This window comes from Argopecten irradians, chromosome 6 (assembly GCF_041381155.1).
Source record: "Argopecten irradians isolate NY chromosome 6, Ai_NY, whole genome shotgun sequence".
Classification (NCBI taxonomy): Eukaryota; Metazoa; Mollusca; class Bivalvia; order Pectinida; family Pectinidae; genus Argopecten; species Argopecten irradians.
The window spans coordinates 21,891,733-21,917,834 of NC_091139.1; the positions used below are offsets into that span (position 1 = coordinate 21,891,733).

At 33.9% G+C, this 26,102-nt stretch overlaps 1 protein-coding gene across 7 annotated transcripts in view; it reads left to right on the forward strand.

The window, feature by feature from the left end:
• LOC138325328 (collagen alpha-1(IX) chain-like) overlaps nt 1-26,102 on the forward strand; it is a 116,945-nt gene that overhangs the window by 87,769 nt on the left and 3,074 nt on the right. For 5 of the 7 annotated variants that reach the window (XM_069270892.1, XM_069270891.1, XM_069270890.1 and 2 more), the window contains 10 exons: nt 14,110-14,163; nt 16,490-16,552; nt 20,059-20,130; nt 20,683-20,730; nt 21,241-21,333; nt 22,564-22,596; nt 24,178-24,324; nt 24,736-24,790; nt 25,183-25,284; nt 25,773-25,940. In XM_069270892.1, coding sequence (XP_069126993.1) covers nt 14,110-14,163; nt 16,490-16,552; nt 20,059-20,130; nt 20,683-20,730; nt 21,241-21,333; nt 22,564-22,596; nt 24,178-24,324; nt 24,736-24,790; nt 25,183-25,284; nt 25,773-25,940 — 835 coding nt within the window. Of the gene's footprint in view, nt 1-14,109; nt 14,164-16,489; nt 16,553-20,058; nt 20,131-20,682; nt 20,731-20,854; nt 20,885-21,240; nt 21,334-22,563; nt 22,597-24,177; nt 24,325-24,735; nt 24,791-25,182; nt 25,285-25,772; nt 25,941-26,102 lie in introns of all 7 variants that reach the window. The other 2 variants (XM_069270895.1, XM_069270894.1) reach the window with 2 other exon arrangements.

The window sequence follows — 26,102 nt, forward strand, 5'->3', positions numbered from 1 at the left end:
ACTCGAACGCCAATGTTCGGTGTTAAAATTGTCGTTATAACAAGATTTGTAAATAATTTGAAGGCACCAATATTACACCATTTTTGTACCTTAGCAATAGTGTTTGCAATAACGTTTGAGTTTATTTAAAAACGTGTATCATAAACACGAGTACTAGTGCCTAGTCTTAACTAGTAAAATGACCCGCGTTTAAAGTATTTGTAAAGTGAACATATGACAACTTTCCAACTTATCTACATCAGTCACAGACTATAGCGTTAGAGAAGCTTCCTGTGAAGCCGTCCATGAATTCGCCATACGTATATGATTATCTGATAATTTCACAGGACGTCTGTTAAACTCAGAATGCGGATATGGTCGTAATTGGACATTATTGCTTCATAGGGGCTTTGTTTGATTTTATATGACCTGGAAATCTTAAAAATGACCCAGATTTTGTTATGCCCTATCAGTTATGATATAAATGTTTTATGTACAAAAGTTATATATATAGATGATTTAAAACAATGGTGTTCTCCATATAGAATATATCAGTTGCAAAGTGAAGGAGAGAGTTGAGACGAAATAAGTTAAATTTTGTAGTTGTTTAAAAAACGATTGTTTTTAAGGTCGGGTCATGAACATATTATGATGATTTTTCAATTAGAAACTATGATGAATTCTTGCAAGAAATAAAAGTCTTTAATGTCTGATCGTCTGATATTACTTTCCGCCTATGAGAAGATGTGTGATGTCAGATTCTGTTCTAGTTCTCAGTAGACAAGTTTCTAGAGTATTTGTGGTATATTGAAATGTAAACAAACAATTAAGCTGTGTAAGCATTGGCTGGTATCCGAAAGTTATAAATTAACCCATATCCGTGTTTGTAATGGTTTAGAAGATACATTACTATATTGATGAAATAAGCAATAACGTTAATTGCAATTGTAAACTTTTTCTATTGAACCAATTTGTACCTCATCATGCTTGGTTTAAGGCGAACAAATAATCAATGTAATATAATAAAAAAAACATACTATAATATATTTAGACACAAAAAAGGCAAACAAAAAAGAAAAGAGAAATACAAATCTACCACGTATAATATGTCTCGATTTCGTTAACATCGGTTTTTTTTGTAATTAATTATATGACGTTATATGTACGGTCAACACTGCCTTTAATAATAAACGTTATATTTGATAAGTTAAGTAGTAGAGATATTATTAAACATTTCAGCCATTAACATATGCTAAAATGCTTCAAATTCTAGTCAATATTTTTTATCGTGAATTTTGTAGTTATCTTTAAATATATGCAAATAATATTCCCTAATTTTGATGTCAAATTTAAAATCAAGTTCGCGCGTGCGTTTCGTGTTGTATCTACTTACAATAATGAAAACGTTTGGCACCATAGAATAGTGGATACATTTGACACCTTACAACAGTGGATACGTTTGACACCTTACAACAGTGAATACATTTGACACCTTACAATAGTGGATACATTTGACACCTTACAACAGTGAATACTTTTGTCACTTTACAACAGTGAATACTTTTGTCACTTTACAACAGTGAATACATTTGACACCTTACAACAGTGAATACATTTGACACATAACAATAATGGATGCGTTTGAACGCTTACAATAGTGGATACGTTTGACACCTTACAAAAGTGGATACGTTTTGAACCCTTACAATAGTGGGTACGTTTGTAACCTACCTTTTGACACCTTACAATAGTAGATACGATTGACACCTTGCAACAGTGGATACGATTGACATATTACAACAGTGGATACGTTTGACACCTTGCAATAGTGGATACATTTGACACCTTACAACAGTGGATGCGTTTTGAACCCTTACAATAGTGGATACTTTTGAATCCTACAATAGTGGGTACTTTTGACATCTTACAATAGTGGATACGTTTGACACCTTACAATAGTGGATTCTTTTGAATCCTACAATAGTGGGTACTTTTGACATCTTACAATAGTTGATACGTTTGACACATCACAATAATGGATGCGTTTTGAACCCTTACAATAGTGGATACTTTTGAATCCTACAATAGTGGGTACTTTTGACATCTTACAATAGTAGATGCGTTTGACACCTCACAATAGTGGGTACGTTTTGAACCCTTACAATAATGGATACGTTTGACACCTTAAAATAGTGGATACTTTTGAATCCTACAATAGTGGGTACTTTTGACATCTTACAATAGTGGATACGTTTGACACCTTACAATAGTGGATACTTTTGAATCCTACAATAGTGGGTACTTTTGACATCTTACAATAGTAGATACGTTTGACACCTCACAATAGTGGATACGTTTTGAACCCTTACAATAGTGGATACGTTTGAATCCTACAATAGTGGGTACTTTTGACATCTTACAATAGTAGATGCGTTTGACACCTCACAATAGTGGGTACATTTGACACCTTACAAAAATGAATACGTTTTGCACAGTAGAATAGTGGATACGTTTGACACCTTACAATAATGGATACGTTTGACACCTTACAATAGTGGATACGTTTTGAACCCTTACAATAATGGATACGTTTGACACCTTACAATAGTGGATACGTTTTGAACCCTTACAATAATGGATACGTTTGACACCTTACAATAGTGGATACGTTTGACACCTTACAATAGTGGATACGTTTTGAACCCTTACAACAGTGTATACGTTTGACACCTTACAATAGTTGATACGTTTGACACCTAACAATAATGGATACATTTGACACCATAGTGTAGTGGACAACTGGCACGTTAATACGTTTGACACCTTACAAACACAACAGGCACATTCCTTACACGGTGTCCTTATACTGTCAATAGAAACATTCCTTATACTGACATAAGGCACATTCCTTATACTGACAGCAGACACATTCCTTTTACTGGCAACATACACATTCTTTATACTAACAACAGGCACATTTCTTATACTGACAGCAGACACATTCTTTTTACTTGCAACATACACATTCTTTATACTGACAACAGAAACATTCCTTCTACTGTCAACATGCACAATCCTTATATTGACCTTAGACACATTCCTTATACTGACAACAGACACATTCCTTATACTGACAACAGACACGTTCTTATACTGGCAGTTATAGGACTAAAGTGGGGTAGTGATATATTGCTTTTTGAAAACAAAAGTGCCTTTAGGAGGGGCAGAAAAGTTAAGTTTAATCGCATTTTACTATCATGCAGTAGGACCTCAGGTAAAGTTTTACCTCTAAAACGCGCCTGATAAAAACCACTTAGTAGGAAGCTTCAGATAAAAATAACGCATTTGAAATAAAATCTCAAAACATTTTTGATATAATTCCACACGTTCTTTGAACGTCCCACAAGATCGTTGAAGCTCAATTTAAAGAAAATGAACGCGTTATGGAAAGATGTCCACCCCAGTCGATCTGTGCTGTAGGTTATTATAGTAATTACCGGTGCTGGCACTCACTTATCGCCAACTCTATTGGGTTATCGGTGTTCACACGACCAAAATAAACATATTCCAATGTCTAGAATTCTTTCACATGGTACTTCCAACGACCTTATTTTGAGTCTTTGTAGAAATTTTAGTTAATGAAATCCATACCCTGAACATTCTCCGGATAATATAAAACATTACGAATGATACTTAACGTACTTTTCTATTGTTTCTGAAGTACAGTTTCTTAATGAAAAGTGCAATGTTATAGTATATTTCAGAAATTCATATTTATTTAACACTTCATATAATGAAGGCATATGACCCTACACATCTGTTGAATAAGCTAAGAAAGGTGGTAATTCAATTAAATGTAAAACGTATTTCAAACTTGGTATTTGCCTTTACATAATTCCAAGAGAGCTTTATAGACCATTACTGCAAATATTACATTAGCTTCTTTATCAAATGGATTTTTATGGAAGTGATTGGATAACAATGTAAGATGTTATAATATGTGCAGGCTTCTGGGCTTAAATAGAACATTGTATGATGTTGTTATTTGTGCAGGCTACTGGGCTTACATAGAACATTGTTTGATGTTGTAATTTGTGCATGTTCATGCTTACCTTGACCTACATAAAGATTCGTTTCATACAGGAAAGGCACAAAATCTACTATTTAGTTATGTCATTCGTTTGTTCTATTGATATGTGGTACATATATGTATCTTGTTTAGCATAAAAATCATAACACAGTTCTAAGCATGCGCAAATTAGTCATTTCAGAGAATCCGGCATTTTATTGGTCGAGAAATATATAGTATTTTCCACTTTAACAAGACAGTTATTATTAAAGCAATGGATGGCAATCGACATTCTCGCAGCAACACCCTAGCAACGAGAGGATGTTCTAGATTTGACAATGCAAAATGTTAACCGCCCGAAATCAATGTTTACTGATTTGTTTTTCGACGCAATTTTGTTTTTTTGAAACTAGTTATGAGATTTGTAAGTGTTATAGAAGCTGATCTGGTATTTTACTTCCGACTGTATGGCTCCAACTTTGAATTTGAAAAAAATTGAAACAAAACTAAATGCCTGAAAACACGTTGTGTTTCTGAACTTTGGTATAATGCAATTATATTAAAGTATATTGCAATGTTACTGTCACCCGAGGTTTGACACTCGGCTTCGCCGCGGTTGCCACATGCCACTGATACGCTCTAATGCTGCAGTGGTATGCATATGGTACCAAATGTGTCCAAATGCACACTAGGCTACCGACACAACACTAAAACAATATGATTAAACCCAGTACTATTTTTTTTGCTACAAAAACTATTTTGATAATTTACATAACGCCCTTGGCTCTTTACCAAGACATGTTTTATTCTTGTTCTAAGTAATATATGGTTGTTTTCCATATAACACTGGATCCTTATTAGCATATGTCTATAGGATACGAATTACTTGCAGTAATAAATACAGGGCAAAGAAGTAATTCTAACAGTGTGGACAAAATTGTCGAATTTTCGAATTTGCCCCTTTGTCATGGCATGAAAAGAACATATAGAATTGCATATTCTGGACGGTACTGAATGTTTTCTTTGATATATCAACATCTTTGTGGGTTTCGCCATTCTTTAACTTGGCCAAGTTTTCACCTTTTTGTAGATTGGCACGCCCTACTTGCAGGTGACTGCGATGTTGCAAAGAACAACTCTTTTGTCCACTTTGAAAATGAGATAATTAACTTCCTTTTGTAGGAAAAGTTACAAAAACTCATACTTAATTTTTATGACATAATGCTTCTTGAATGATACACGGGACAAAATCGTGAATGTTACACGTGATAAAACTCGGGCGCTGTGAAAATAAGTATGTAAGAGGATAATGATCTAGACTGGGCCTAAAGAGGTTAATGACTGTTCAGGGGCTCCGGTGGAGGGTTATCAATATCCCTTACCTACAACACTTATCTTTGTATCACCATATCAGCAAACATTCGTTTTATGTGTTTTTAATTGAAGCATAGGTGCAGACTGTTTGAGAAATGATGAATCGAAAATTGATAAAATGAAGCATTTAAATTCGAAAAAAAAACTGCAATCGTTTGTCAAATTTATTTCCTTAGATACCCTTAATTTGCGAGAAACTTCTCACGTTTTCGTCTCGGTCCATTTACAATGGAGAAAATAGCTTAGCCTTCCACTTAAAGCGCGTGTGTCGGGGTTGGTATCTTGTTTCTTGTCTCACACGGGACTTGTATTAGATTTACTCATTCGCCATTACAAACGTCGCAGCCACCAAGGGGAACACAAAAAACATAATACAAGTATTTGATGATATATTGGTGCATTATCCCAAATATTAAAGTTTGTGGTTACTTTACTTATTTCTTTTACGTTACTTCTCTCATCCGCTGGTCGCATTTACGTGTCCAATAAATCACAAGAAGTGAATATAAAAGGTGCCGGTAAACTAAGCTAATCTCAGGAACTAATGATGATAGTTTCAGCCGATAACAATTTATCGAATAGCCGGTTGTATTCCTATGCTAAATTGTAGTATTTTACTGTTGTCGTTAGTTGTATACGAATGTCATAAACCTAAAACGCATATGGTACGATAAGTCTTCCATACACACATTGTGTTTTAATTAAGTCTCCTGCGCCTTTGTTATACTTTATTGGATACCGATGACTTTGACCTTTCTGTTATTCACACGCCATCCTTATGTTATTATCTCTGTTTAATCGAAAATGTACCGAAATGAAAGCTTTCATCGGAATACAGTGGTAAAGATAGAAGTCATTAATTGACAGACTAGAAGATGTGATGTACTTGTTGCATCACATGAAATGTTCACGACTTTAAATAAAGAGCTGAAGACATCACAATCACTTAAGCCTTTTGTACTGATATTGTTTCAGAATTTCTAGGTTTTAAAAATTCAAGTCTGATCAAAATGACATAATCTTCTGCCAAATTAGAAAAAAATTGTATAGTGAAATTGTACTTGGTTGATTATCGGTAACCAGGTTCAATCGGTGCAGAATTCGGCTAGTGTTCGGAGGCCCCGGATTCGAATCCCTGTCTGGTCAATGCAGTTTTCCTCTCTTGTTACAATTGAAAGACAAATTCTTTATGTTCCTTCAAGGTTTCATGCATGTATATCCAAAAAACATATAGTATTGAGATAATCGAATACATTTCGAAAAGAGACAACAGAAGAAAGGTGTCTCGGACAAGATTTGTTAGGTAAAATGATTAGGTTCATGTAAAAGGGATTCTATCATAGTGAGGGTCTACCATGAAGATAACTCTGGGATTCATTTTTCAAACATCTATTAGCTAATTTAGACTCACATATAGAAAATAATTTTATTGCACATTGAAATAGCCTTATCATCTCAAAAGCGAAAACTTTAAATGTACCATGACTTTTCCAGAGATGAAGAGTGTGAGAGTCCATGGTAACTTGTGTTTTCTAGATGTTTCTTTACGACTTTTGGTTTATATGGAAGTACAGTTTGATCATTATAAGTAAACCAGAGACAGCATAGAAATAAAGTTAACATTTGCTTCCGCATCGCTATCAATCAAATTAATCGTCTGTGATGCATTATTTTTGTCTTCTTGGGAAGTCTTTGGCTTTAGCGCTGAACTGAAAAGTATTTTTCCTGTGATCGTTTCACTCTGAAATATATCAAAGATTTATTTGAAAACATTGTGAAATATATTCAAGATCGGTCTGATTTCAAAGCGCAATTAAAATGTTAGATAATACCCAACGGGATGCACAAGAAATGTAAAGTAATCTTGTGTGATTTAGCGATATATTATTATTTACACTTACTACTTGCGCTAGGCAGCTTTCAAAATTGACCAAATCATATTTAAAAGGTAGAAAAACTTTTTTTTCATTATTATAAAAGAGATAAATACATGAGATGGAACCTTGTCCATTTATAGAATCGAAAGAAGGCTATTTAACCTGACTGACATCTTTCTATTGCAATAGTTTCTGTGGAATGCAGTACCTGAATCACATTAGTAGAAATACATTTGTACGACTGACCTTCCTAACACCTACAACCAATACAAATCGTGTACTGTTTCAGTCTGAATCTCCGATAATTTACACTTAATTTGCACCCGTCCTAAAGTCTTTATATCTGTGAGCTGTTCCTATCTCCAGACGCTCCAATCATGGGTATAAACAGTTAAACAAGGAATTGGCTAATGTGTAACAGACCTACACCAACCTGAAAAAATGCAAGATTATCACACCAAAACCCTTAATCAACAACTACAGCTTTTTTCTCATGCGTTTTTCTCTGTGTGATGACTTTAAGGAAATCTGGTTCTAACAGCATCAAAGAAGTCAATTGGATAAGTGTAATCTCGGGGAGATAGGCCTGATGATCTGTGCACAGTGCACGTCCTGTGATATGCGTAAAGATAGGCCAATTTACCCATTATACAACGCTTTCTAATGTAATATTGAATAACCTGGAATAACGAACATTGTATTAAAAGTGTGTAAGAATTAGCAGTATTACTTAGAAGTATACATTTAACGTAAATAGAGATTTTCATTTCGATGATAACCAAAAGTTTAGTTAGTAAAGTAAGGGAAACAAATTTAATTTGACTGTAAAGTTCTTTTGATACATTAATATTTACTTTTATTTGAGGCAAATTCTATTTTTCCTTAACTTCATAAAATACTATTTCCATGTTTATGGATCTGTCTAGTTGTTTAGATTACTAGGCTCACCTAACCAATTTTAATTTCTGCCTGCATACCTTGTCTTATTATATAGTTAACATCAACAAAAATGGCTGTCGTCTCCTTGGCGCTACCAGATGATAACTATCGTATTGTTTTAGGTCTCAGGACTATATTTCTCATGCCAAACATTTAATCTTGGGTAAGTGTTATTTTATTGTAGTGCGGATACCTTTTCTGTGTAAGCCGTATCTTTGTCTAGATATTTGTTGTAAGCGTTCCGTTAGATGGGTCAGTGTAAGTGATGTCGGGATCACAGACCTAAAGGCATAACGGAATTGCACTTTAGTAGTAACTTTACGGAATTGGCAGAAAGGCGGAGTCACCTACATTCCTACACGATTAATTAGATATTTGCGTGTGCTATTAAAACAAACCGTTGTGTTTTATAGAGGATCAGTCATCACGATAGAATAATAGATAAATGCTTTTGGAATAAAACCAGCAGTTTGCATTTGAAAACATCCGACTGAAGAAAAGTATACAACACTGTATCCGTGCTTTAAGTATATAATTATGTCTGTGCAAGTTGTTCAAATTTTAATGTTCGAGTTGTTGATGTTAAAAGTGGTTGTCTATGTTTACATAACTCAAAGACACTTAAGCGTCAGGAACAATAAACAAAGATCTAAATTCTATAATTTGATATAAAAATAACTTCTTTCCATTACTTGGACTCCATAGGCTCTGAGAATCAATATGCGTTTAACATAAATATTAGACTCATCAGTGATCGAAAAAAACCCACGAATTTTGACTGTTAAATTAAGATACATGCAGTAAGCAATGATTGAAGTTTGTGTTATTTTAACTTGGAACAGACTTATGGCGAATATTTTCAACAAAATTAAAATTAAAAGATCACTGTCAAAATGGCGGAAACTGCGTAAGAAGGTACCAGTCCTCGAAAAACAACAAAACAACAACAACAACTTTTTTTTATTCTAAATCCATAGCATGTTCATATTCGACAAAAAATAAAGTGGGTTATACATCAGAAATTCACGGATAAACACGCGTTTTAACGGGGTGGTGAAAGTGAACCAAAATTGAGAAAGTCATATTTTCGTTACTCATGCCAAAACACGTTGCAAGTGCTAAATTTCTTTAATATGAGAAGTTTTGTTAGCATTATAACATAATTTAATATTTTTAGAATATAACGTTTCTCGCGATGTTGTTTATTTTGGCGATCGTCAATTTTGTGATGTGCCGTCACAAGTCGTCTGCTCATATTCAAATTATAGATCTGATTAGAGATTTTTTTTATAGGCGGAAGAAAAGTGCACACACCAACCACAGTTATCATGCACCAATGAACAAAAGAAAAGGTTGATTTTAGAAATGAGAAGTGAAAAATAAAATAAGTGTTCGAGCACTGTCCTGTTCGAACACTAGTCAGATGAATTTACCTTTTAAACACAATGTATACGTGTTTGGTAACAATTCATTTGTGTAAGGTCTTTGAAATCTCCGCATCACCATTCGATGCGAGTTACACACAACAAACTACTAAAAGCATTTAATGTAAATGACTTTTTGAACTAAGAAGCCCTACCTCCCAGAAAGAGTCAATGTAAAAGATTTAAACAATCATAGATTTCACCACCGAACATAATTGGTTGGTAATGATGACCGTTGTCGTTAATGTTCCGTGACCAAAGTCGGATGCCAATTGTTTATATAGATGGTCAGTCTTACGGAGTCTGGTGTAAACCTAACAGTATCAAGCTTAACGCTAAAATCATATACATCACAAATCGTGTTTCATACACATATGTATTAAGTTCAAAACAGACATTTATATCTCTTAAAATAGTTTAGACAAATACATATCTTATTAAAACACTATTGTTTAAATTTTATCTTCCTTTTTGAATATTTACTAGTCTATCGTGTGGATTAAAGAGCTCATAAAGCTGTAATAGATTACAAAAGAGCAGTGAGAAAGTAGCATCCTGGCCTCCAGTAGAATAGGATGGTTCGTGAGTGGGTCAGGTGTGGTGTCTGGTAATGTCCAGATACTGTTGATAACGAAGACGATGAACCCCTCAAACTTTACATAGCCACAAAAAACAGAAACCTTGTTGGTTTTCCGCATAAATGAAGATCAAATTCTGTGTGAATGTCTCTAACCCAAATGATGCTTACCTCTGGACTTCAAACATCGAAATCGGAAGTAAATCTACAGGAACGCTCTGTATGTGGTGTTAATTGTATTAGATTTTGTAGTTTTTTTCCCACTTTCTTTAATCACAAATAACACTTTCTCGAGGTAACATGGATCTGGTAGGTATCTTTAATCGTGGTTTAACCATAAGGCCATGGGGATGCAGCGTTTTTTGTTACTCATCCGGATAGTTTGTAACTGCGAACTATGAATTTTTTGGAACATTACCAAAGAATTGTAAAAAGAAATAAAATTAAAATAATAAAGACAATACAAAACGAAAATTAAAAAAAACCATGACCAAAAACAACAAGGCTGTGATTAAGGTATTTGATCTGGTCTCTGGGGTTTTTTTTTAATAATTTATTTTTTACTTCATTTTCATGTGCATTTTCACATTCAATATCACTATTACACTCATTCTCAAACATCTTACTCACATCATCATCATCATCATCATCAATTATCACCATCATCACAACCAACATCGTACCATGATTTTCATCATCATCACCATCATCATCATCATCATCATCACAACAATAATCTATATCATCATCATCCTCATATCAACATCATCTTCAACATCAATATCGGTCTCTGGGATTTGTGTGTTCGAGATGCACATTAAAACTTTTTGAACAGATCCTTCAACTTAACGTAGTCATTAAGATGTAATATGTGTATATCATTATTAGTTCATTCATTTCATTAGGAATCGTCTTTTGATATAAGATTTTTGTCAATAAATTAAACGTTATAGTACAAGTATCCATAATGCATTATACAGATTTATGCCATTTGATTATTAATAAGTACGTGTACATTGATATTCTAAGATATGAAATAAAACTGAATATACACTGCCTTGATTCCCAATACACTCTGGAAATATTCAGCAAATATATTCTCGAATTAATTGCTACTGGGAGTAGTATTTGACCTATATATATATAGTCTCAAGTGGTTTGAAAAGTACAACGAAAATAGAAATGTCCAAAATTAATTGACCGCAAAATGACAGTGTGCTACGTGAGTATTTGTTTGGGTATTCATGTTACACGGACATAATCTTATTATCCATCTAATTTCCCATAAATCATGTCATGGTACTTAACATATTACAGCAAGAACAAAGTATATTCAGTATTGAAATAACGTTATGCTGTGTAGTGTCACGTTGGGTCGCAGCAGTCTAATCAATGTGTTTTCACCTCTAGCATTCACCGTTTACTTATGTTGCAAATATTTCCTGTAATACATAAAAAAGGCTTTTGTTATATAATATCTCATTATCCTTGGTTTCTTTCCTTAAGAGTTAAATTTCTTTTTCTTTTAGATGTAAAATGTAGATGTAAAATTAAATACTACCTATCAAAAACGTTTTTTTAATGAGATGTGAAACGATATTGGTAATTTTATAGTGACACAAAGTTATTAGCCTACCTTTAAAACTTCACACTACTTCATACTACTTACTTTTTGTCATCACCTTCTGAACAATTTCATTCAAAAAATCAAGCGTTACTTTTCATAAAGAAGGTCGTCTTACGTTTCCCGCCGTCTTCATAATTACCGCGATTTAGTTGACCATCACTCCGTCTTCACTGTTAACAAAGATTACGCAGGAAATCTTGCATATGTTTGGTGTTGTAACCTCATCTTAGGCCATCGATATATTTTTTCTAGTGTTATTATTGTTTTTAAGAATTTTTATCTTTTCGGTAGTGGGCATTCAAAACTCAGATGGAAATGTGAAAATAAATTCCGTTATACAACATATGAGATTTGATTTTTATTGCAACTACAACAGTGTTATAAAAATAGGACTCAAAGCTGTGTCATAATTATTTTTCTTTGAAATCCATAATCATGACATTTACGAACACAAATCCAAATATTTGTATCAAACATTATAATAATAATTATCATGGATTACATCAAAGTCACCATTAAGATATGTCGCTGAGGATGTCCAAATTAATGTTTGCTGTGTTAGCAGTTTCAGCAGTTCGACCTTTCACGACTTCTACAATTTAGAATCTCAACTTTGCTTTGTAGTTTTACAAGCGAATCAAAGAATCAAAAAGATGAAAAGGCCGACTAGTAAATAGAGGCCTTGTCATGAATGCTTGCCAATGTTTCCTTTTCATGCAGTGAAATTTACAGATAGAATGTACGAGACCTGTGCTGTTATCTGTTTCAAAGTCTCAACCTTATGGCACAGCGTACATTCAGCTTACTTTACAACATCGACAAACTCTGTATAAATTATCTCAATCATTACCAAAATCAAATTCATTGCTAACATCTTTCGGGCTTGGTCATAAGTAACAGTACACATCGAATGTCAAATCGTAGTTTAATATGGCATTTTTGTGTTTCTTGAATCTGCTTGGACATTGTATACCGAGGCATACGAAGCTAACAACATTGTTTAACAGAATGATGACATTTCAGATTTCGTTTGCCATTAGTTTCGTAGGACATGGTTTGGATGGTATTTGTCTAATAAATTTGCACTGCATATCACGTGACCTTGCAAATAAATCACGTGACCATGACCAATGTGACGAACCTTGTGATACCACATCACTCAGACATTTATACATCTCAATGATCAAACTGCTAATAAAAGTATATCCATACCACTGTGTAGGAGGGTCTGAATCGGTTCAAAGATGCTCAAAGACGACGCTAGATTTTTACAGCTATTCCGTATCAGTTTTGGTGTTACATGTTTATCATATGACTATTTAACATGTTTTTGTTGTGGTTTGTTTATCGGGCAGAGGTTTGATAAAGATACGAAGCATATGGTAGATACATGTCAATATTATTTTGTGTTGAGTGAAAGATAAATATCCAAAAAGTCAAAAAAAAAAAAAAAAAACTAAAACAAAAACAAAAAAGAACACACATCTGGAAAAGTAAGTGTTCACCCACAGTGGCCTGATGGTTAGGTGTTCCAACATACAGTCGCAGGCCCTTCAACTCTGGGTCAAAGCGAGTTGTGTAGCAGTTGCTACTGACAACATGACAATTTTGGGACCGACCGAAAGGTTTTCTTCTGGTATTACGATTTTCCTCCACCATCTCAATCTGGCGTGTCCTTAGAAAAATCTGAATAATGATACCATGTAGGACGTTAAACAAACAAATTATCGTCGATTTCAATAAATATATGGTAACTTGTGGTAATCATTATTTCAAGTTTGATTCATAAAAGCATACAACATATTGACTTTACTATTTGGGGCAGAGGAAGTTTGAGTGGTTTTCAACTTCACATGAAAAAAATAAAACTGAAAAAATTGAGCAGGTTATATAGAATAACATTATGCAACTGTGTATGGTGTGTTTGTTAAATGTCGCAGGGGTAAAATTCCGCGATTTTCGTTTTAATCGATTCGGTGGGATTTATTTTTTAAACCGTCTTTGTAGCTTTTGAAAGTGTTATTCATGTGACCGGGTGTGTAATATAACACCATGAATTTTTTGTAAAAATGTTTCGAGGTATAAAATTTCGCGAAGTTAGGTAAATCCGCGAATAAAAACAAATATACAGAATTATAAAATGAATATAAATTATGATTTCTATTTTCGTTATTTTCTTTTAAATGAAGGTGAGCCATAGAAAATGCAACAAATTGAACCTGTGATGTATTGATATTTTATAGGGCCCACAAGGACACGAAGGACCACCGGGAATGCCTGGACGAGAAGGAGAAAGGGTATGTACAATAAAAATGGTCAATTACTGGCAAGTTAATACGGATCAAATAATAATTTCGAAACATTAGTGAAAATCATAACCAAAAAAAAAATTAAGGGTCTCGTCTTTACTTATTAGAATTCAATTGACACGAGACCTCTCTACACTAGCATGTCCCCCGGCAGATTAATATTTATTAATTTTTGATGCGATTCATTTTTGTGATTGATTTTTGTGAATTTTCAGGGTCAGTTGGCATCAAATATGTAACATATTTGTAAAAATATTCCGCTAGTATGATTTTTACGAAATTCAATTAATTCAATAGTCTAAAATAATTGATACAATAATTAAAGGTCTTCAAACAACTGGCGATAATAAACAAATCTTTCAAAATATTCTGATCAAAACTCTTCGTTAACCAGACTCTCCGTATGTGGTATTTCATGGTGATACAGTTACCATTTGTTTCTCTTTCACAATACATTAAGACTTTCAACAGACTGTAAGACCTTCTGAACTTTTAAATTAAACGTAATTACAGGAAAGAAGAGTACGTTATCAAATGACCAAGTGACCTATGGTCTATTTCTCATACTATTTAAAGTAAGATATATAGATACAACAAAAACACCTGTTCTGAAGTAGTTCGATACCAGAACATATGGTCTGGTCCACACACCTCATCAGTGGATTATAAGGTATCTTTAATACATTTCACAGCCAGAAACGCGTTTTGAATTGAAACAATACAGATGGCTGTGTTGAATATTAAGATTAGAGTTTTATAAAGTGAGCACAGACAAGACAGTCATGAAATGAAATCTGCCAACACTATAATTGGGAGGATACTAAGGATACCTGACTTCCTCTAGATTTGTAGAGACAGCATTAGACCTTTTTTCTATTGGCAGTCGTCCACTGATGAAAGGTTTCAAAGAGCCTTCTAGCACCTAGTTTACACAATATAATGGTGATAACCTGCTTGGACAGAGTAAAGAGGTATATGGTAACATTGAGATTCCCACACAAATGACTCAGGCCGGGTGGAACGACTTCAATTACCAGTCAAGTTATTGAAGGAGGCCATATGGCGAGTCACAAAATCTAGATATCGGGCTCCTGTGTAAGTCTTGTTGTTACCTCCGGTTTAACGAGTTTGAAACTTCCGCAATAAATCAATTCAACACATTTTACTATAATTTGTGAGCTGGTTTGATTTTTGTCCACAAAGGGTTTAGATTATGTAAATGTTTCATTTCCTGTTTTAGATGTAATATGAACGGATTTTTCCAGATGACAATTTCAAAATCAATGACTTTTATTACGCAATATGCAATTTCAAACATTTACTTTACATAGCCAAATATATTTTTATTTTTCATACATACGTACATGTATAGATGATCACTTTCTTAAAGTTTTTGTTTGACATTCAGATGATGTTTAACGTAAAGTGAGACAATATTTTTGTCCAAAACATGATTTGGTAGATTGAAACGCATTAAATTAGTCAAACTATAGACAAAAATAATGCCGAGTGACTAAATATTGTACACAAGACCCGGGGTACGGGGAAGGGTGGAGGGTGAGTTGATGTTCTACATATGTCGTGTAAATCGCTATATGATTTGGGTGTTAGATGTTAAACTGAATCAAGGAAATATATATTTATTTTATTTCAAAAGAATAATACTACATTTATGAAAAGGATATTTCAGCTCCCATCTTTCAAACTCATCCAGGTTGTGGGTGTTTCCCGTCACAGCCAAGTGACATTGAAATAAAACTTCCAATGCTTGCCTCCTCTCTACCTTAACATTGGTATCAGTGAGTAACACCACTAATTACCTTGTTCTGAAATAGCAAATAGCAATCGACGGTGGGGTCAGCGAGGGTTGGGATTCGTTACGCTTACGAGTATATGAGACCCTGGTCCTCCCTGGACCTGTCAGAGGGAGACTAGTCACTGTTCGCTTCGCTCCTAGACGGCAGCAAAAACCATCCCGCGCCTTGGGAGACAGAAAGTGAAGAAGGGACTGCTATAGGGACAGATATAAGACAAAATGAAGTTAACGTGTGTTTTATGGTGTTTGTTTGCCTTCCTCCTCATAGTAAATGTCAATGGATTTCATAAAAAGAAAGAGAGGGAGGAAGCGAGGCGATTAAAAAAAGCCGAAAGAGCTGCAAAGAAAGCTGCAAAACAAGCGGCGTTACTGGCCGAGGCAGCAACTAAAGAGGCTGACATTAAAACAATTAAAGAGATCGTAGAAAATTCTGACGAGGATGATGATGATGATGATGATAATAATGATGTTGAAATTGTTGAAACTGAACTTATGCAGGGTGACCAAGGTGAACCAGGACCCGTAGGCCAACCAGGAATACCAGGAATGGATGGAAGACCGGTAAGTATTAACTGCTATAGTACAAATATTTTATGTATTCTCATTTTAGCATATCACCGATTTATATCTTTTCTTGTTAGCATACATCGTATACTATTTGTGTTTATCATTCAAAGTCCGGACATTCATATGCAGTCATCAGAAAATAGTACTTTGTTGGATAGAGTTTTAACATAAGTACAAGAAGACATATAGCAAAAACGATCTAATTTATTATCTAACCTAGATTCGTTATTCAGGCAGATGGGATTTCAACAAATAAAGACTTTACCACACATTTCCCCCTCCAATGGGATTAATACATGGCTCTTTAAAGGTATTTTAACATTCGAACATGAATGAGTAGTAGGGTAAACGCGGTTTCGATTTTATATACATATGTATCTTATAACAAGAAAACCTTAGTATTACTAAGTTACGGTTTTTTCATTGGAAGAGACGTATTACAATCACTTACTTAATTTCAATTGTAAAAAAAAAAAATATTTAACATGTATGTACGTGTACTTTAGAGCGATGCTGTATGGTGGATTTCCGCAAACCTTATGTTGCGTTATATAAAATTTTAAAAATAATAAGGAAGCTTGTCAACATTAATTTTGGCAGAAGTTTGAATATTTTACTTTTCTGGCTCTTAAAACCTGTTATACAAATACGAAAAGCGACATTGAGATTTATTTTCAAAATCTTAAAATTCTAATGTGCATGATAAGCATAAATAAATACAAATACCAACATACGCAATTGTATACTCACCCTGATATTACTGTATATAACAGCATCCTCTACGATGTGTATTATCCTACTTAAAACAGAGCTCCGCCTATCATGTCTTTATAAAGCGTTTTGTTCACGTTCCGGCGAGACTAAAATAGTCGGGAAAAGTTGATTGACAGTTTGTTTAGATACTTTGCATGCTTGACTCTCTCTTGAATGTATAGAAATAATACATTGATCGCAAGACTCGGTGAACTATAATAGGTACAATTGTTGTCGGAATCTAATATCTTCATTCAATACACAATGTGATGACAAAGCATTAACACCAAGGCTTTGAGTACGTATCATACAAAAAGGTTATAATAAATGTTTGAGTTTTTATAAAAAACTATTTACTTAAATTTTTTTCTCAAAGATGCTTCCAGATGAACATGATTAAGCTTTACTTCTTAATCAATCTTTAACCAATTTTCTTATAAAACTTAAATACAACTGAACAAAACTATTAATGATATTGATATATTTAGACTTTTTTTCTCAAAATAATTTTAAAAGAATACTTTAAATTGGAATTCGTGAAGCGTTCAGGAAGTTCATACCGGGTAGTCAGGGCATGGATAAAAAGAATGCATTCCGGAAATATGTGAAGTGTCTATTTAATTTCGTGAAAAAACAGCGTATCATTATCTAACAGCAACTTACACCAGAGTCGTCTAGATCTTTATCAAAGAAACGCATAGATATATGGTCCGTGTTATCTGAATCATTTTCACGCTTACTTTGATGAAATGCTCATTACACGTGATTGTGGTCCAGATGCTTGGTCTTCGGGTCATATCTCACAGATACACAATCTTTGTCTGATTTCGCAACAACCAAAAAAAAGCCTTTATAGTAAGCTTTAAATAGTAATTGGCTAAATTTTAAGCCTTGTGTAGAATTTTACCGCAAACAGAAAAGATAGAGCAGTTTTCGATCATCAAGTTTAGTATTGTATGTTGACAAATAGGTCATCTGCACTGCGCATGCCAGAATGTGCAGACTATGCAACAAAATTACAAAGGGGTCGTTATACCGAAGGAACAAGATATGGGCCGCCCTACCTCAAAGTATATGCCCACAGACAAAATTTTAACTAACCGTATGAAGTCAATTTTAACGGTCTGAGCAAAATTGCACATACTGTTTTCTTCAAACAATTAATCATTGTTTATTTCTTAAGTCATAAATGACTTCAATTCATTATCTAAAAGCTAATTCTATTATGCTTACCTCCTACTATTTTCCCATGACGCTTCAGTCTTGCTTTTACATATTAATTATCAACATTGTAAGAAACTAGAATAAACATATCAAAATTGGAATTTGTACAGTATATAAGGACGTAGGGAAATGAAAAGTAGATTTTTCAATGAGTTGCCGGGATATTTCAATCAGCTTGATGTTAACTCAAGAAATATTAACATTGTGACCGAGTAAAGTGAAAAAGATTAAAATGAAAAGTGTTTAAGTGTTTATGTTACAACGCATGTAAAAATCATCTTAAAACTAATAAATGCCAAAATCATTATCCCTAAACAAATAGATAGACTTCGGTTTTAAATTACGTAAATGCATGACGCAACTATTCAAACTATCTAGAATATGTGTTACTGTTAATGACCTATAAAGGAATTGGGTTTTATGTGCCACCACATACAATATCGTTGTGGTAAATTAATGAAATTAAACTGGCAACAATTTGAAACTGGAATAGGCAACCTGATTCTGATGAAATGGTATACTTGGGCGTATCGCGTTTTGGAATTCCTTATTTTAAGATTAACAATGATTGTCTGTAAATCTTTGTATTGGAACCATACGTCCCTCTCTTATCTAAGATCAGCCAACGGAAGTATTTTGGGCCAGGGGAGGTCACGCTGATTTGAGTTTGGAGATAAGGAGAGAAGGCCAGTACCGACATCCAACCGCTATACAACATTTAATTGGCCAATTTGCCGGATAATTTGACGAAACATGTTAGGAGCTGGTAAAAAGTGCATTTTCTTAGATGATAAATTTATCACTCAAGATCGTTTTGTAACTTGCACAACACTGACAAACATCATTTATGGCAATTAAAAGATGCGTTACGGATTGACAAACATCTCACGGTCTCCTAGTTGGTATAAAACGTTTTGATCTATTCCATACTCACATATTATATAGTCCTGTATTGTCATTTGAATTTAGAAAGGCATGTAACTTTTGTAATGTCTTTCGATTCCATGGAAAATATTTACAAATCCTTTCCGTGTATCAATCTTTAAAAAAACCGCATCACAACAAGAAAATTGACATCGTAGTTATTGAATTGTAATGCTAAAATAACACTCAATCCCTTGTATCATGATTCAATACCCTTTATTGAAGTAATTTTTAAGTAACATCTACAAATTCGAAATTATCATTAAAAAACGAAACAATACACATGACAACTAACCCGTTAGTTCGCCAGTACTATCATATACATAAACAAGTAGGACGACAGCATTGTGTCATGTAATGGACTTGTTCATATAGGCCAAAATGTAATAAAATAATCGTGTAGAGTTGAGCATACTTTTGATATGTTTTAATTTTGTGAAGAATCTTCAACTTTCGACATTTGGATCATATCACTGATGTTCTATCAATAACCTATCTTCTCATGACATTGACTGTACAGTAACATTTTCCTACAATGCCTGTGAGAACGTCGTGCATAATGTGTTCCTCGTCATCACTGAAACATTTACCTATTTTAGGGACAAGATGGACAACCAGGGCCGATGGGTAACCCAGGTCCCCAGGGAATGAGAGGTGCTCCCGGACCAGCTGTAAGTATATGAAGGATATTTTATATTTGCATAATAAAGAGTTATCTCCTCCTGCTGGTATGCATTGGTTGATACGTCATAATTTGTGTATGACGTCATCTGGGTGTTTGACAAAACCAATGACGTCTCAATCGATATCTATCCACAAGAACATAACTAATTTTCAAAGTTAGGTTAGTTATTATCCTGTCGATATATTTGTTTCCAATAGAAATGGTGTACTAGATTTAATTGCGAAAAAGACTATGGTTTTGGATAATATAAACTTTATATTATTACTGTTATTTAGGAGTTCAGTGACTTTCGGTAAAATAATGTCTTCGGTTTAGTTATCCACTGCTTTAGTTTTCATCTTCTCACAACACTATATACGTTCTATATCATACATATATGTATATTATATTTTTAGCTAGGAGAGGTTTTTGCACAGTTGCGATTTATAAACGGTATTTTCATTTATTTTTTTATGTTGATATCATACTAAAACCATATAGGTAGATTAATTATGATTAATGATTATGACATTATTTATTTAATGCAATACCTTTTCAGGGGCCACCCGGTCCACCGGGTCAAGATGGTGTATTCAGTGGAGATCTGGTGAGTTTTATTATCGAAATATTATTTTAAGATTTTTAAACGTTAAGTTCCTTTATCCGTCATTTTACCTGGTAAATTTTTAATCGCCAGTTTTGCTACTATCTTTCTAATGATTTTGTTTCAGAAATCCGAAGGAAATTTTCATATTGTTGAAGTATGCTTAATGTAATTTCAGAACTGTAGCGGTAATGGAAGTTTTTTTTCTTTATTATTTAATTAGTTTTCATAGTTTATTTTCATTGTACGGTGATTACTAGAATATGGCTTGGTTTTAACACCATTTTCAGTTTATTATGGAGGAATTGCGACTGACCATCCATGTACTCTTTAAGCAATAAAATTGGGTTTCTGAGATGTAGTAGCACCAAATAGTCCATGATTGTTATCACTTTCTTTCACTTTATATAGTTTTAATGAATTGTGCGATGTTTATAAATTTTATTTTATACTGTTGTAGTGAGTTATGTGGTACAGTAAAACTGCATTTTTTTTATTTCTTTCACTTTAAAGAGTGCTTATTACTCATCACTTAACAATCCGGATAGTCAAGGACAAATGGGACCACCGGTAAGTTTATGTAAGCATGGACCGACAGGACACACGGTAAGCACCATTCACACGTCACAGCTGGTTACTATGACAACCAATATAATATAGTCACTTCGCAATATAGTTTCTCATTATACTCTCCGTTTGCCTATACATTCTTACTATTTTTGGCATGAATTCTTGTTCAATTTTTCTTGACATTGCCTTGATACCAAGTTACATAAATGACTTCTGTCTGTCAAAGCAAAATCCTTCTCTTTTAAACAACGGTAAAATCACCCGTTTTGTGGTATTAATTGGTAAATGTCCAGTTATAGTTTACTAACGAGTCAGCAACTTTTTCATAAACATTATTGTTAAGGTCGGTTTATCTTGTGCCAACTATTCACTTTTATCTTTGTAGCTCATGCAAAACTTAACACATATGTCAATATACATGAACTAATGAATAGCCATAAAGTATGAATACTAATACCAGGACGGGAAATGTTAAATTATCGTATTCCATATTTATATATTGCACTAATACGTCTGTGAAACGACATATTAATTTTCCTAAGCGTTATGTACCAAACATATGTCAATTATTTGAATGAATTTTCATTGAGATTCTCCAAGCCAAACAAAAACTTATTTTTATGTTAGCTTTACCCTGATCAGAACCTGCAGCACGTTTGCTGCTTTTAATTCACTGCAATCAAAGACAACATAATCAAATTGATGTTGTTGAAATGGTCAAAACAAAAACATAAGATAAAAAGGTGCATTAAGGTGCCGTTTAAGATACTAACGTGTTAATTGTGTAGACTTTTAAGTATAAGCAGTTACTTGTGATCTAAACATTCCCTCTGTCTGGTGTAGTTGACATATGCAATACACTCTTTGTTTTATATGCAGGAAATCAGGTAAATCTGCACACTGAAGTATATCATTTTTGTTGTGGTGTTGTTTTCCTCTCATCCTGATTTTATATCTTCTCTCCCTTACAAATCTGTCTAGATAGCATGTATGTGTAGTATACCCAATACCTATACTTCATTATATGTGGAACGATAAATGTTTCATTTATTACTAAATATTATGTAATAAGAAAACATATTTTTACGATATAAATTAGATTCAATATATGATTTTAATATTGCATTTGTTACACAATCGCATATAATGGAAAAGTTCTGGTTAATAGTAAATTAAATAAATTTAATTATATATAACGAAATATTAGTCTTCACTGAACAATCATTATATTGGGATAAATAACTTTTATATATTTCATTCATGTAGGGACCAGCTGGCCCCCTAGGTCCTACAGGACAAGTAAGTATACATTGTTTTCCTCCTTATGTGTGTTTGTTGCCACGCCTTATTTATATAATTGATATAACAACCATGAATATCAGCCATTTTAAAACAGTTAAAATGAATTAAAGCGGAGACTCCACTTAACATGATCAAATAATCATCAACAAATACACGCCTATATTAGCACGTTTTTTTGGTAATTTTTTGATAATGTCAAAGTAAATGAAACCGTAAAATTATATGACCTTATATATTTTTGCAAGTACTATTGCTAGTAAAGAACAAAAATGCTATAAATTACATAAATTTTACAATAAAAATATAGCAATATACACTTTTGAAAACTTGCACAAATATTAACGGCTTACTTTTGAAAATTCTCAAACTCAATGCATGCACACTTTCCTCGCTTATATTTCTATACATTTGAGCTGGCTTACAGTCGCGTCATTTCTATAAATTAGTAATATATAATTATTATATTTTATCATCGATTTCATATAATATACAAATCCTGCCTTGCTTTTGGCGCCTATTCAAACGTCTTTTGTGCTTACCATCGCATATATTCGTGGAAAAAATTGTAAACTTAAATGATTCAGATATTCATTTTTAACTTTTCTCATATCAGTGAAAGTGTGGCTTTGCAAGAAGGACGAACGGTCGGTTGAAATTCTGTATACTTAATGGAACCTATAAGTTTAAGAATGTCAAATATATTTACAAACTATTGATCTTTTTCACTTTTTTTAGTATGATGTACCATTTCATGTATATTTAAGAAGTAATTTTAGGAACCTTTCTTGAATTAAAATCTTATTGATAATCTAAATACGTGAATTTCAATTAAATGCACTACAGATGATATTATAGTTTACCACATCGTCTGTGAGATATATATAATATGATTGTATATCTTGAATGTTCGTTATGACGTGTACATGCGTTGAATACATTTTGAGTTCCAGTGCTATTGTTTGTCTTTTAAAGTAGTTACAGCAGAGTTTCTGAAAAAAGTTAAAATTGTACCGAGAAAGTAGTAATTTTGTTGACGCTGTGACGTTACGAGGCTTTATTGCATGGGTAGCTTTTCTTTGATATAATAATATCGACATGATTTAAAATTGATAGCTGTAGGGGCATCAACACCGGATGGTGTTGAAACTGATAGAATTCTGTCGTTAGTATTTTTCCGGCATTTTCATTTGTTGGATAACTGTCAAAGATATTTTTACCAAAACGGGCATCAAATCAAATAATTACTACTTTCGGGTCAGAGAAGTATAATTTCCTTTTTTGACACTTTTTTTATTTAATCATTATAATGACTCTGAGCACAGCAAAAGGCAATGAACGCCATAGCCGCCATCACCAATGGCTTCGATGTCTTCTACTCATTGGAGAAGAAATGTGACAGTTTTTTCTTATAATATATGTCAGTTATTAACACATATCCTGTATTTGTCACATGTACGTTTGATATCATACGTGTTTTCTGTGAACCGCTAAAACAACTATTGCTATAAATAAATGCGATTACAGAAAAATTACTACCGATTGTAATGAAGTTTTAATAATTTTCCCGCGTGTTTACAGCCAGGAGAACGAGGCGCGCCAGGTGAGCGGGGACCAGCGGGAGCTACAGGAGCCCCCGGTGTGCCCGGGTTATCTGGACCCCCCGGCCTGGCCGGCACTCGAGGACTCAGGGGCCAGCCAGGTATGCCAGGAATCCCAGGACTTCCCGTAAGTATCAGTCACAATACTCTTTGTATGCTATGGATACAGGAGAAACCCGAATGTATCCGCATCAACATCGTTACGATGTACACACACACACACACACACACACACACACACACACACACACACACACACACAAACCAATATATATATGACATGCCAAGTTTAGGAAGACGCAGAGTATCCGAAGAAAACCACCGACCTACCATGTATAGTCAGTAGTTTAAACCTACACGCGCTGGAACATTCGGCCATCACGGCATCTCAATTACATTTTACACAATGTCGTTGTAATCCTGTATCATATAAGTTGGATAATATTCAAGAAATTAATATGTATAAATTATCGGTTTTATCAAATATTTTTGTTCATTTTTATCTGCTGCCTGTGTAATATTTGTACGTCTATTGCAGGGACGAAGTGTTAGCGATGCAGAGGTCAAAGAAATCTGTTTCCAGATTCTTCGTGGTACGTGTTACTATTGATTCCGACCACGAATCGAAATCATGTCGTTTCTAAATAGAGTAAATCGTGATCTCTCTTAAGTGTCTTCATTGCAGCATTACGTATTATTTTATTTAAATGGTAAAAATCATAGGCTATTAAACAAGATATTCCAACAAACCGCTTTTGAAAACAATCAAGCATGGTGTCTTTCTGTAGTCTGTGAACAAACTTCTTTTGACGCCATCAAATTTTACTACAACATTAATAAATACATTAGCACAGTAATGCATTGCAATGTAAGTAATTTAATTTCGACATGTTTAGTGCTAAAAGCGCTACAAGTATACCCGTTAACAGTACTCCCACCTTGATCGACATCTCCGTTTTTAACCTGGCGTTTGGTAACTTTGTAGAAAATATGGAGGAAATAACAGCAGATTTGCGGGGACCTCCTGGTTTACCTGGTATCGGTAACCCAGGCAGACAGGGACCCCCGGGCAGGAACGGAATCCAGGGTAGGTACTTCATATTAACGTCCAGTACTATTGGAGACAGGCATGATTATTATTTGCGATATTGTAGCTCTAGAAATCAGAAATCAGAAATCTAAAAAGATAGATGATGGTGTTGTCTTAAGAAAGGTATACAAACATTTTTATGTTTATTCTAATATCACCCGAGACTGTACCTGTTGACGTTTTTTATATTTTGTGTTGTTGTTTATTGAAATATATTAAATAACAACGTGCTCCCACTTTACTGTAATCGTGTAATGATTGACCTCTCCACTGTATGATCGCTTCTTCTCCTTAAATATCAAATAAAATTGAAATATATATGGCTTTTAGATACAGGAATTTTGTATCCAAATGAGAATATCAACTTTCCTGAATCCATACAGTACGATATTGATATTATTCTTACTCGGAGCCAGACAGAAGAATATTTTCTACATCTACAAACTACCAATGGTATCAATGGTTATGATATTTGTTCCCCTCAGGTGAGCGTGGACCTCATGGACCACCGGGAGACCGAGGAATGATGGGTTTATCAGGACTGCCAGGACCCCAGGGTCCAATCGGACCCATGGGCGAGACAGGACCTAAGGGAGATAGGGGCAACACAGGGAAAGGACAGAGGGGTCGTCACGGAGAACCTGGGCCTCCAGGTTAGTGAAATCAATCGTTGAAATATTGCAAATTTAAAACAATATTTGCGTTTTTCAACAAATGTTGATATCAACTTGATTTGTCTCTGATAATTATCAGTTAACAATCTATCATTTTAGCTTCGCGCGTTCAATTTCAGATGCTATATTTGAGTGACTTAA